General features: G+C 36.7%; 1 protein-coding gene across 1 annotated transcript; it reads left to right on the top strand.

The window, feature by feature from the left end:
• Positions 1-3,072: 3,072 nt before the first annotated feature.
• LOC133323990 (uncharacterized protein DDB_G0283357-like) lies at positions 3,073-5,205 on the top strand (the record flags this gene model as incomplete). Its single annotated transcript, XM_061532891.1, has 1 exon — positions 3,073-5,205. A coding segment is annotated over exon 1 (2,133 nt), but the record flags the coding sequence as incomplete, so codon positions are not given.
• Between the last annotated feature and the right edge of the window lie 9,824 nt (positions 5,206-15,029).

The following is a 15,029-nucleotide window of genomic DNA, read 5'->3' as shown; positions in this document are numbered from 1 at the left end:
GCGGAATTCGGGTTCCTGGCACAAAAATGTATTATTAACGGATCATGAGATTTTTCTAATTTAAAAACCGACGTCCGGTGAACTGAGGTCTTGGGATTTTTTTTTCAAAAGGAATAAAAAATACCAACCACAGGTGAGCTGTAGACTTCCGCTCACTATTGACTATAGAGAAAAAACTATCATCAGTGTAGTCTAGTGAATTTTTTGTCTGTAGAAAAAAATACCTCTGGAACAGAGTTCTAGCAACTTCTTTTATAGAAAAAAATACTGACCTCCGGTGAATTGAGGTCTTGGAATGACTAAAATGAGATCTAGCAATTTTTTTTATCTTAGAGAAAAAATACGACCCAGGTGAAAAAAGTATTTTTCAAATGTCTGTCACAGAAAATTTCCCTCTTTCGTGGCTAAGTATAATTTGGACTGAAAAAGTCTCCCGATGGCCCTGTAGAGAGTTCCCTGAAGGACTGTTCCTGAGTTCTGGAGAAGTTTTCTTATAAATAAATAGTCGACCTCTGGTTAACTGAGGTCGATATTATTTCTATGAAAGGTGAACAAATCCTCTTCAAACGTAAGTTCGGAAAAAAGACTCCTCATTGGTCTGAAGATTCTGATACAAACAAAAAAAATCGTTGCGGGTCCTTGGCGATTGTTTTATAAAAAAACTCACCACAGTAACTTCATGATTATTGTCTATTATTCTTTCTCAATGGTCTCAGGATTTGTTTCTATCAAAACAAGGCCTCTTCATGGGTCAGAAAATATAATTTAATAGAAAAAATCTGCTTTGAAAAGGACTGTTCCTAGAATGAAGACAAATGTCAAACTTTGACAAATTTGAATTTAATTCGCATATGCAAGTTTCGCATCAGGGCGGAATAAATACAAGTTATCAACGTACGACATTTGTAAAGCCACATAGCCCAATATGCCTGATGAGCCGCTTATCCAACGGCGAAACGCGTCGCATAATGGTGGGTAATCCTGGCTTTCCTTTTCATTGCAAAACTTAGATCATCAAGCTCGACTCGAAAGAGTATAAATAACCACATAAAAAAAGAAAAAATCTTCTTCAGATGTTCGGTGGATTTTTTCTTTAAAAAAATCATTTCTGGCTCCAAATAATTCATATAGATGGAACCTAGAAATTCTTCTATTATAAAAAACATCCGACGATTTTTTTTTTTTTTTTTGAGCTTCCTGATGATTTTTTTGCTATAGAAAAAATTTTCTTTTATAACTCGAGTAACTACTTTGAAGAGAAAAAAACTTTTTTGGGGATTTCTTACTACAAAAGCTAGCCTCCTTCGTTACTGGGAATTTTTCCATAGAAATTAGTCCTTAAGTTGTATAAGGAAACTGTTTTCGATTGCAATAAGACCTCATGAAGACCTAAGATTTTTTTTTACTAAAAAATACTTCCTCAGGGGTATGATATTTTTACCAAATTTACTTCGACAAAAAAATGGCCTATAAATAAGGTCTCCCAGGGAGACCAGCTGGAAATCGATACCTCTCAAGTTTGCTGTCAAAATGCATTATTGTGAATTGACTTCCATTATGAAAATGTAAACAAAGTCGAATTTTTTGACATTAGAATTGAGAAAAAAAAAACAGCTGTTTTCCGATTTCAATTGCTACTTTGGTGACCTTATTAATAGATCTTGAACAAAAAGTCTTTCTGAAGATATTTCTAAGACAAAAAAAAAACCATAAGAATTTTTTTTAAGCTTTATAGTCCGTGTCTGCAAAGGTTCTTTTTATTAAAAAAATGAGGATCGTGAGGAATACACGTTTTGGTTGAGGACCCTGAGAGAATTTTTTCCAAGAAAAATTTTTCTCAGGCAGAGTTTTTTTATAGGAAAAAATCCTCAAGTCACTGACTAAGGCTTCCTCAAGCAAATCAAACATCAGCCTCTTGAGCAAAATGTTTCCCTATGTAAAACATTCGACAGGTCCCTCAAAGAACAATTTTGTTCTGTGGAAACATCCCGTTAAAAAAACTGAGATTTTTTGCGGAAAAAATTTAAACATCTGCTGTGTCTACAGAAAAAAAATCGCTGGACCATGAAGACAACAATTAGTCCATAAAAAAATAATCCGTGTCTGAACAGGTCCTTTGTCTCTTGAGAAAGATTTTTCCTAAAGCAAAGCTAAGCTCTGCCTCTAGAGTAAATTGTTAAGCAAAAACCTTCGACAGATCCCTCGAGGAAACAATCTGTCAAGAACTGAGATTTATTTTTTTCAGAAACAAATTTAAGCATCTGCTGATAATATTTTTTTATAGAAAAAATCCAGGTTCTGAGGATGGAAATATTTTCTTAGCTAGTGAAGAATAATGTTTTTTCCTCGCCTACTGAGGATGATTTTTCCCTACAGAGGTCCTGAGGTTGTAGCTGAGGATTTATTTTAAAAAATCATATTTTTGCCTACTTTTAGGTGATAGTAGTTTATATTTGCTATGGCCGTTGCATACATTTAGGCTGTGACCATAAAATACTATTATAAAATATGGTGCCTACTTTTAGGCGTTTTTATATTTTGTGGAATTTGTGTGGCATATTTTTAGGGGCTATTTAAATGGAATTAATAAAAATTGTCTTTAATTGTGTAATTTGTTTTCTTTTCTTCCAGCAAACATACAATTTTTTTTGTAAAACAAAATCATCAAGAGAAAAATTTAACATAATTTAATTGGCTTTAAAAAATATAATATTTTTAAGTAATCAAAAAAAAAATTAAATCTAGTTTAAAATAATTCTACAGAAAACAAAGAAAGTAGTCGAAAAGTTTTTTTATTGGGAATAGAATTAAAAAAAAATAAATCAAAAAACCAAAATCAAACTGAAAAAAAAACTACAAATCTACGTTTTAGGGGAAAACCAAAACGCTTCTTTATAGGATTAAATAAATTAAAAAAACCAAAACTTTACCACTTAGTCAAAAATCGTAATCAAAAAAATCGATCATCCTCTGAATTTTCGTCAGAATCTTCGGCAGCATCATCGTCTTCATCTCATCATAATTGATTGCTAGTTGGTCGTTTTTTTTCTTTGGCGTGTTTTCCAAAATATTATGGATGGCAAGTTAACGCGAGAAAAACACAGAGCGGAACCACCAGCAACTACAGAAATTTTGAAAACCATATCACCATCCTCTTCCACTTCGGAAAAATCAACGAAAAAACGCCATCGTCTTCGAAGATCCACAGATAATTTTGATTCCGATGATGCGGAATTAATAACTACCCGCTCCGAAGTACAATTATCTGCCAAGGGCTCCAAACCCATTGCAGGCGTAATGGGTGGAGGTTTTGTGACACCTCCAACAGCTGCCAAAGATATCGATATCGAAAACGCTGTGACCACAGTAGCGTTAATAACGAATCAAAACGACAACGAAACCACGAAGAGCCGTCAACAACCCCCCTCCGGAGACAACATCACCCATAAACAAATGCACGAAAAGCTCTTGGAAAACGACGGGTGTGACAAGACACCCCCTACCCCGTCGAGTAAAGGGGAAAAGGTAAAACATAAACCCCATAAAGAATCTAAATTTGCCGAAAAGTTAAGGCGTAGTTTTCGCAGGGCCGAACATAAGTCGCTGGAAATAAAACGCCAAGATAAAATCGATGCCACGGAACGAGGTGGAGCAGGAGGAGGTCTGAGGCCTTTACATCAACAGTTACAAAATTCGGCATCGATATTTTCCCTCACCAATTTACCAGGTCTTGGGGGTCATATCAATCCAGCCCTGCTACTCGATAGTCCTGATGAAAGTACACCACCCGAATTTGCCTATCGCCATTTGAGTAGTGTGGCCACCACGAATTCCAGTACCTCGCTGGAATCGAATTTTTGTGAGAGCCCTACCACCAGCATTAGCTATTGGGCCTGGCATATGAACAACAACAACAGTATGGGTGGAGAAGTGAGCACAAACTCGAACCCCAATTCCAATCAGGGTAATAATCGGAATCTCAGCGCACCCTCACAGCAAGAGGTGGCGGCTGGAGGGACAGGAACACGAAATAGGCGCTTGGAACAGCAGAGTAGCAGTAAAAGTGATCAGGGTGGCGGAGGAGGATGTGGGACCTCCGATCATCCCAATGTCACCGCTGACAGTCGCAGCTGTAGCACAGCCAGTGAAAGCAGTACTGCAGCCAAGCTAACCCGCCTACAAAATTTCCTTTTCAAGTCCAGCAATGAAAGTTCCCGCAGCATTCAGGGTCACTCGAATGAAGGCTTTACCATCTCCTCCTTTAATTCGTCTTCGGGAGAATGGGAGAATCTTTGCAATTTCCCCTCAACAAGTCAGAATCTCAATCACCCTGAGGATGCAACACAATTTCCCCTCTCGCAAGAGGAAGAAACAGTTCCGCACCAAAAACACAAAGAAAACCTCTCGGATTCCAATGGCTCCCTTCGCAACTACTACCAATATACCCTGGCCTCGCCGAGCAATCCATTCCTCCCCGAAATCACCGCACGCACCTATCACAGTACCTACGAGGAGGAAGAAGAAGAGCGAGATCTCGAAGAGGAACTCGATTCAAATGTGACCTCGGTAAAATATCGCATAGGTTGTCATTCGGCCCAGCTACCCACCCCGAACTATAGTCGTACAGGGTCACAAGAATCCACCCACAGTGAATATGCAGGGGGAGCCTACGGCGGTGTCCCCAGTGGTCTGGCCTCTTCCACTCGCTATGACAGTTCCAATTCCTCGCTGGGCGGCACCTCTACCCCTGGCAAACATAAACGGAAACTTTTCAGCCTCTCAACACCCACGAAGCTGGATTTCCCTCACACCACACCGATCAGCAACAGTAGCAGTCAGGCCTCTCATCAATCGATAGCATCGAAAAATCCTTCCTCTTCATCTTCCTCGTGTAATCTAGTACGTAGCCTTAATCCTTTTTTGCCTTCCACAACGGTGACCTCATCATCGCCGCCACAGCGAACCGCCTCTTCGAGCAGTCTTAATAAACAACAACGTATGGGACCATTTAAACAACAGGCTGTTACCTCTCCGATTGCCATACCACCGGCGAGTGGTGGTGGTAGTGGCAACATAATGGGTATGACTCAAATGTCAGGATCTGGATCGGGACCGTTGCGAGATTTAAATGCCCGGCGTGAGGAATTTCTAAAGGCCACAATGCAGATATGTTTGGTGGTGTCACCACCCTCATCGAGATTGCAGGTAATTAGAAAAAATATTTATACAAAAAAATATTTTTTGTTGTTGTAATTTTATTTTTTATTGTTTTTGTATTTTTTATATATTTTTTTTTTTCAATAAAAAAATATTTTAAAAAAATATATAATTTTGTGTTTTTTTTATTTTTAATGACCCCCTCAGTACCCTGGGTCGTATAATCAATGCCCAAGAATTATTACTCATACCATACCCTGGACCTTAATTCTTATTAGTTATACGACCCATGGTCCTTCAATGAAAATTTTAATCAAAAAGAGTCTCAGGAGGCCTGGATTTAAAAAAATCGTAAAGCCTTCACTAGGCGTGGATTTTTTAAAGCATATTTTTAGGGTTTTATAAAAGGCGTGGATTTTTTAAAAGCATATTTTTAGGGTTTTATAAAAGACGTGAATTCTTTAAAAGCATATTTTTAGGGTTTTATAAAAGGCGTGGATTTTTTTAAAAGCATATTTTAGGGTTTTATAAAAGGCGTGGATTTTTTAAATAATTTTTTTCAAGGAGAATAAAAGGCGTGGATTTTTTAAAAGCATATTTTTGGGGTTTCATAAAAGGCGTGGATTTTTTAAAAGCATATTTTTAGGGTTTTATAAAAGACGTGAATTCTTTAAAAGCATATTTTTAGGGTTTTATAAAAGACGTGAATTTTTTAAAAGCATATTTTTAGGGTTTTATAAAAGGCGTGGATTTTTTAAAAGCATATTTTTAGGGTTTTATAAAAGGCGTGGATTTTTTAAAAGCATATTTTTAGGGTTTTATAAAAGGCGTGGATTTTTTAAAAACATATTTTAGGGTTTTATAAAAGGCGTGGATTTTTAAAAGCATATTTTTAGGGTTTTAAAAAAGGCGGGAATTTTTTAAAAGTATATTTTTAGGGTTTTATAAATGGCGTGGATTTTTAAAAGCATATTTTTAGGGTTTTATAAAAGGCGTGGATTTTTTAAAAGCATATTTTTAGGGTTTTATAAAAGGCGTGGATTTTTTAAAAGCATATTTTTAGGGTTTTATAAAAGGCGTGGATTTTTTAAAAGCATATTTTTAGGGTTTTATAAGAGGCGTGGATTTTTTAAAAGCATATTTTTAGGGTTTTATAAAAGGCGTGGATTTTTTAAAAGCATATTTTTAGGGTTTTATAAAAGGCGTGGATTTTTTAAAAGCATATTTTTAGGGTTTTATAAAAGGCGTGGATTTTTTAAAAGCATATTTTTAGGGATTTATAAAAGGCGTGGATTTTTAAAAGCATATTTTTAGGGTTTTATAAAAGGCGTGGATTTTTTAAAAGCATATTTTTAGGGTTTTATAAGAGGCGTGGATTTTTTAAAAGCATATTTTTAGGGTTTTATAAAAGGCGTGGATTTTTTAAAAGCATATTTTTAGGGTTTTCTAAAAGGCGTGGATTTTTTAAAAACATATTTTTAGGGACTTACACAAGGCGTGGATTTTTTTAAAAGCATATTTTTTTGGGTTTTATAAATGGCGTGGATTTTTTAAAAGCATATTTTTAGGGTTTTATAAAAGGCGTGGATTTTTTTAAAAGCATATTTTTAGGATTTTATAAAAGGCGTGGATTTTTTAAAAGCATATTTTTAGGGTTTTATAAAAGGCGTGGATTTTTTAAAAGCATATTTTTAGGGATTTATAAAAGGCGTGGATTTTTTAAAAGCATATTTTTAGGGTTTTATAAAAGGCGTGGATTTTTTAAAAGCATATTTTTAGGGTTTTATAAGAGGCGTGGATTTTTTAAAAGCAAATTTTTAGGGTTTTATAAAAGGCGTGGATTTTTTAAAAGCATATTTTTAGGGTTTTCTAAAAGGCGTGGATTTTTTAAAAGCATATTTTTAGGGACTTACACAAGGCGTGGATTTTTTTAAAAGCATATTTTTTTGGGTTTTATAAAAGGCGTGGATTTTTTAAAAGCATATTTTTAGGGTTTTATAAAAGGCGTGGATTTTTTTAAAAGCATATTTTTGGGGTTTCATAAAAGGCGTGGATTTTTTTAAAATCATATTTTTAAATTCACCTTTTTATTTTAAATGAATTACCCATCGACCTTAGACGTATACGGAATATTCTACAATTAATTACTCATACAACACCATGAACATGAAATACTATTAATTATACGCATCGTGGTTCCAGTAGGACTATTTTGAACTAAATAACAATTTTTAAAACAAAATTTCAACGACAAGGATATTTTTAAGGATCTATAGAAGCGGGATTATTTATAATAGTATTTTGCAGAGACCCACGTTCTTACAAAATATTTTTTTCCAGAGTCCGTTATGTTTGCCCCTCATTTCTTCCATGTCCTCATAGAACTTTATGTACCTTCGCCCTTCCCAACCCCCACAGTCAATTGCATTTTATGTTCGAAACGAACTACTATCAGTGGCATTTCAAGTTGAATGGCTTTACAATTTTTTAATGTCCTTCTCAGCCAAAAAAAAAAAAAAATAAATAAAAAAACTCTCATGGCAAAGTGCTTGACATAACGACATTTAGTTAAATGACACACACACAAACACACCGAGACCCCGAAATCACAACAGTCAGCAACGGACAATGTAACAAAACATGTTTAAGTGTGGTATAAAAATTGTTTAAGCGGAAACGGAAACTGTTACGGCAAATACTGTTCGTATGATGGTGATGTCAGCATTGCGGAAAAGAAAACTAGGAGGAAAAAAATTATGACAGACCGACTGGCAGAATGAAGGAGTTTTTGTTGCAACACACAAGAGAAATTAAGGAGAAGAAGAAGAGGAAGACATGACAAAATATTTGAAAATTATGAGAATAATTGAGACATATGGTTGAGGATTGAAAAAAATTTCTACTTTTTAAAATCTACTTGTTTTTTGAAATCGCACATATTTTGTGGTTATTATGTTAAAAATTATCATATTGGAACCATGATGCGTATAATTTATAATAATTGAGGTTCATGGAGTCGTATGAATAATAATTGTGAATTATTGGTTATACGCCCCAGAGCACCGGGTAATCATTTCAAAATAAACATGTGAAAAATATTTTTTTTCTTTATGTAAATTTCGAAAAATATTTTTTAAAAAATCCTTACTTAGCTGGCTTGTGACAACTCTTTCGTTCCATAAGCCGAGCTTAAAAAAATTTTCCAGGCGCGTCGGTCTTTTGCGCAGTTTTCTTTTTTAAATTTGAAAGACCATATTCGGCAATTTTGTCTTCCACTTGGTCTTTCCATCTTATTCGTGGCCTTCCCCTTCTGTGTGAACCATCAGCTGGTTCGCTTTTATATGTCTTCTGGGCTGGGGCATCTTCATCCATTCTCACAACATGACCTAGCCAACGTAGTCGCTGCAACTCAATGTCGATGTCCGAGAATAGTTGGTACAACTCATGGTTCAGTCGACGGCGATATTCACCGTCAAGGCAGATCGGGCCATAGATCTTTCGGAGAAATTTTCTCCCAAACACCCCAAGAGCAGCCTCAACTGCCTGCGTAAGTACCCATACTTCAGATCCATATAACTGCACGGGTAGTATTAGCGTCTTGTAGAGTCTGAGTTTGGTTTGGCGGGAAGTGACCTTGCTTTTGAGTTCTTTGCTCAGACCATAGTAGCATATGTTGGCCATCACAATCCTTCTCCGAATTTCACAACTGATGTCATTCGTTTTGTTTATGGCGGTAGCAAGGTATATAAAATCTTTGACCTCGAAGCTGTAGTTCTCAAGTTCCACAGTTAGTCCGAGTCTACTGAACATCTTGCGCGTTGATACCATCAGCTTGATCTTCTCGCCATTTACTACCAGTCCCACCACTTTAGCAGACTCGTTCTCAATTTGTTCAAAGGTGGCTGTTACCGCTCTCACTGTTCGACCCATTATGTCGATGTCATCGGCGTAGGCGAGTAACTGGTGTTGTTTGGTGTACAGAGTGCCATTTCTGTTCACCTTTGCCAGTTTGTCGTGTCGACAAACTGTCACCTTGACTGAATCCTCGTTCGGTATTAAAGAGCTCCGATAGGTCCTTTCCTACTTTAACTGCTGAGCTTGTGCCACTTAAGGTTATCCTGCATAGCCGTATTAATTTTGCAGGAATTCCGAACGTAGACATGGCTTTAAACACCTCTGAACGGATAGGGCTAGCGAATGCGGCTTTATAGTCGACGAATAGGTGGACGAAAAACTGTCACCTTGTCTGAATTCTCGTTCGGTATTAAAGGGCTCCGATAGGTCCTTTCCGACTATAACTGCTGATTTTGTGCCACTTAAAGTTATCCTGCATAGCCGTATTAATTTTGCAGGAATGACGAACGTAGTCATGACTTTAAACACCTCTAAACGGATAGGGCTGTCGCGAATGCGGCTTTATAGTCGACGAATAGGTGGTATGTTTCGATGTGTTTCTCGTGGGTTTTTTCCCAGGATTTGGCGCAGAGTGAAAATCTGGTCAATGGTGGATTTGCCATGTCCGATTGCTATGGTCCAATATAATCCAATAATGACATTGACCATTGGCTTCAATCGTTCACACAGCATACTGGATAGCACTGGGAAGGAGATTTATTCCTGTATAGTTAGCGCATATCGTCTTGTCTTGTGCACGGGTCACAGGATGCTGAGGTTCCAATCATTGGGCATGCATTCTTCTAGCCAAATTGTACTAATCAGTTGGTGCATGCACCTTACCATCATCTTACCACCAGTCTTGAATAGTTCGGCCGATTGATTGCTATTCTGACTTCATCTTGGCTAGGTGGTATACACTCTATACCGTCATCTATTATTGGTCCTGGGGTATCCACTTCGCTGCTACTATTTGATACCAGAAGTTTTTCAAAATGCTCCTTCCAGATCCTCGGCACGCTGTCTGTATCTGTCACCAGGTTTCCTTCTTCATCACAACAGGAGGATGTGCCTGCACCAAAGACTTCGGTTTGGTGTTTTACACGTTGGTAGAATTTTCGGACTTCATTCTGACTCCTGTACATCTCGGTTTGCTCACGCTCACTGTTTCTCCTTTTCTCCCGATAGTTCTCCATCGCATTACGAGTTGCTAGTGTCCGCAGGGTTGCCCTATACGCTTCATTTTTCATATCAGTAGCATTACGACACTCCTGATCGTACCAAACCTTGGCTGCTACAAGGTAGTGGTCCGAATCGATATTCACTTCTCGTATGGATCGGACGCCTTACACACTGTATGAATGTCTTCCGCCTATCACAACATGATCGATTCGAATTCTCGTTGTTCGATCGGGAGAAATCCAAGTGGCCTTGTGTATATCGAGATGCTTGAATCTGGAGCTGCTAACTACCACGCTTTTTTGTCGCGGCGAAGTTAATCAACCTCATACCGTTGTCGAATGTTTCTTCGTTGAGGCTGAATTTTCCGACCGTGGGGCCAAAGATATTTTCCCTTCCGATTTTTGCATTAAAATCTCCTTCAGAATTTTTTGTCATGGCCAGGGCAACGGTCATATGCTGCTTCTAAGGGCTCGTAAACAATGTCTTTGGTCTGTTCATCTTTATCTTCGGTCGGATCATGGACGCAAATGAGACTGATGTAGAAGAACTTCGCTTTTATACGGATTTTAGCAATTCGTTCATCGTTTGGAGTGAATCTGGAGATGAGGTCTTTTATTCTCCTGTTAACCATAAATCCGCAGCCAAATTCATGCCTCGTTTCATGGCAGCTATAATACAGGGCGTAATCCCTTTGCATCGCTTTTCCTGTAAGGCAATAATATCGGCTTTGTACTTCTTGAGTACATCCGCGCAAATCCAAGTGCAGATTCGCAGATCGTGGTCCTTTATACGCTGACGGGGGTCGTCAACATTAGGTGGGTTTGGTTTTCTTTGCTTTTTCATAGCAGGTTCGGGTTTCCGAGTGTGGGCAACTAACCCGACGCCTCAACCCATTTTTTATAGTTCTTATGGGTGAACTCGCGGCACATATTAGCTCACTATTTTATCGGGTGATGAAAAAAGTTACCCCAGGTGCCACCACGGGGAGGTCAGTGTCCACAATTGAGATGAAAGAGGGACCAAGATAAGCCTGGACTTCGCCATGTTAAAGCCAATCAGAGCCGTTGCTTGATATCTATCATCCCCTATCTATGCTTTGTGGCAATCAAAAAAAAAAAAAAATCACGCCTTCTGTGGATCCCTGATATTTAAAAAGGCATAGCAATAAAGGGGAACACCCCTGCGTATAAGTATTGTCGTTAGTCATACGCCACGAATCACCATGAAACTTAATTCTTAAATAAAACGGCAATAATCATTGTTTCAGATTCTTTTTTTTTTTTTTTTTTTTTTAAATACATAAGCCAACATAAAAATCCACTCACATTTCCTCTTTGCTTTTCAATATCCCCCTCCCTTGTGGTCCCAGTTTTTTATCCTCAACCGAAATTTCATTAACATAAGTTATGGTGGGATTTTGTTTTTTTTTTGCACTTTTCACTCCATTTTGACTTTGGACTCAACACTGTATTCATTAACTGCTTTCCGGTTTTGCTCGGTGGTAATTTATACCTTATGGTGTACAGAGCAGGTAGGTGGTGGAAAGTTGGTTGCCCTCTCACCCCTCCCACAGTATTTGTTTCCCCGCCAAAAAAAGGTGAAATATAAAAATTCTACCTTTCAGTTGCCACAACGGAAACGTTTGTGGTCACACAAATGAATTCTCCATTAAAGGCAACATGGGGGACCCGGACTCCGACTCTGACGACAACAACGAAGTACTTAAAAATTTGTTACATACAAAAAACAAAAATACATTTGCATAAATAATTAATAGAACCAGAAGCAGGGAATAAAAGTGTGGAAAAGCTGAATTCAATTCGCAGGATGTTTTAAGCGAAAAATGGACCCCAAACCTTCTGCCCGCTGGAAAAGTTTTTTTTAACACATATTTATCCGAAAGGCTTAAAGGGTCATTAGCAGTTCATTTGTTGTTGTTAACATGTATTTTTTGGGAGTTTTTTTCTGTTATTGCCTTTTTCTGGTTTGTTGTTATAACCTCTAATGGTATTTGAAATACAATCTGTTTATTGGAAAAGTTTTACTTCGACAAAAACCGATTAGCAGGATAATGAAATAGAGAACTTAGTTAATTTATTTTTTAATGAAAATGAAATGGTAATTTATTAGGTTAAAAACAAGTGGATATTTAAAAACCAGTTAGAAAAGTAGTAAAGTCGGACTGGGTCGACTATATGATACCCTTCACCATTTTGGGTATATTGTACATTTGTATCCTTACAATGTCCCCTTCGAAGGAACAAACTCATGTCTTTCTGCAACCTATGATAAATTTAATTTCATTCGGGCAGATTTAAAGTCATCTGTGTACCATGGGACACATTTATGGAAAACGATTAATAGTAAAATTGATATTCCCGAATAGCGAACTATTAAAAATTTAATCTCTATCAGATACCCGTTCGAAATACATATGGAAGCTATGGCTGCATCTGCACCAATTTCAAAAACTTACAACACATCATTCTAGACTCAATACAGTACGCTATGCCAAACTTCGTGTACATCGAAGTATATAAAGGGACTTTGGTGTACCATTTACATAAAATCGGACGTAAATATATATGGGAGCTATATCTAAATCTGAACCGATTTTTACAAAATTTAACACACATCATTCTAGACTCAGTTCAGTACGCTATGCCAAATTTCGTGCAAATCGAAAGATATATAGGGACTTTGGTGCCCCATTTACATAAAATCGGACGTAAATATATATGGGAGCTATATCTAATTCTGAACCGATTTTCTCGAAACTTAGCACACATCATTCTGGACCTAATTCTGTACTCTATGCCAAATTTCGTGCAAATCGAAAAATATATAGGGACTTTGGTGCTCCATTTACCTTAAATCGGATGGAACTATATATGGGAGCTATATCTAAATCTGAACCGATTTTCACGAAACTTAGCACACATCATTCTGGATCTAATTCAGTACTCTATGCCAAATTTCGTGCAAATCGACTAATATATAGGGACTTTGATGCAACATTTACAATAAATCGGACGAAAATATATATGGGAGCTATATCTAATTCTGAAACTATGTTAACGAAATTTAACACACATCATTCTAGACCTAATTCATTACGCTGTGTCAAATTTCGTGCAAATCGAAGTATATATAGGGTATTTGGTGAACCATTTACATAAAATCGGACGAAAATATATATGGGAGCTATATCTAAATTTGAATCGATTTTCACGAAACTTAGCACACATCATTCTAGACTCAATTCAGTACGCTGTGCCAAATTTCATGCAAATCGAAAGATATGTGGAACTTTTGTACACCATTTACCTCAAATCGGACGAATATATATTTATATATATATGGCAGCTATGTCTAAATCTGAACCGATTTTCTTCAATTTCAATAGGGTTCGTCCTTGGGCCAAATAAATGAGCTACACCAAATTTCATCTTGTTTTTTTTATCTGTTACAAACATATGCACAAATACATAATACCCTGTACCACAGTGTGATGAAGGGTATAAAAATATATTTTGTATACCCTACACAACTATGTTGTCAGGGTATTATAGCTTCGTGCAGCCCCAAAAGTTTGTAATGTCACGAAATATTGGTCCTAGACCCACCTTTAAGTATACCGATCGTCATATCTCGACTAGCAGAGTCGATCTAGACATGTGTGTCCGTCCGTCTGTCCATTATAATTTGTAAACACGATACAGGCCACAGTTATGGACCAATTTTCAAGAAATTTATTTATTTAGCGGGTCAAATGGACCCGTACTTTTGTGTGAAAAATGACAAAATGTGTATCCTATAGCGTATAGATTTACCCCTGAAGGACATAGACCAGAGAAGTTGATAGTATACCCAAGAGGAGTGGTTGACCTTTAAATTGATATCAATTATATGGTCGCATGTACTCGGATGTGGGAGTTACACTTAAATATTTATAGGTGCTTACGTACTCAGATATTATTTAGCAACCCATTACCACACTAGAGTAAATTGTTGACCTATTCTGAAAATAGGTCAGTGTAAGGAAGATGTGCTGTTGACCTCTAATCGGGCAAGAGGGTACAACTATCATGAAATATTGCCCACGCTCGGATTAAAAATCCACAGAAAATTAGAGTTCCGAGGTAGTTGTGTAGGGTATCGTGTGGTCGGCCCCGTCCGACTATACTGCTCCGTTCACTGGTTTAAAAATTCATTTTTGACAAATACACAAGGCCTGGATTTTAAATAAATAATTTCAATATTGGTGCGTATGATGTATGGCCAAAGGTATACGCACCAAAGTCCATGCCTTATTTAAAGAAAATTCTATTTGTTCAATAATTACATTTTTTTAATATTTCTTCACATAGAAAGGGCTTCAATTGATTAAAAAAAATAAAACTAATTTAATAATGTTTATTCTTAATCATATAAATAAAAGTACATTGATGCGTATAATGTATGACGACAGTTATACGCACCACGACGTCTTTTAAGAAAAATTTTATTTGATGATCGAGAAATGGAATTTTATAATTTTTCCAGCAATCACAAGGCCTGATTTTTAACAGAATATATTTTTCAATACAAAAATTAAAATTAATCCCTTTCAAATATTTTTTTTTAATCGCTTTTATATAATTTTTTTTTTAATTGTATGTTACAAAAAACTTAAATAAATTTTATTTAGTTTAGTTTTTTGTTACAATTGATTGTGTTTAGTCATGCATTTTTTTATGTAAATTGAATACCAAAAACAAAACTCAAAAGCCTGTATCAATCAGCAGGACTTCCAT

This window comes from Musca vetustissima, unplaced genomic scaffold (genome assembly GCF_032173495.1).
Source record: "Musca vetustissima isolate MV318-11 ecotype Yass unplaced genomic scaffold, APGP_CSIRO_Mvet_v1 utg2915, whole genome shotgun sequence".
NCBI classification, from domain to species: Eukaryota; Metazoa; Arthropoda; class Insecta; order Diptera; family Muscidae; genus Musca; species Musca vetustissima.
The sequence above is the reverse complement of the archived record's forward strand: the minus strand, read 5'-3'. Positions and strand labels throughout refer to the sequence as shown.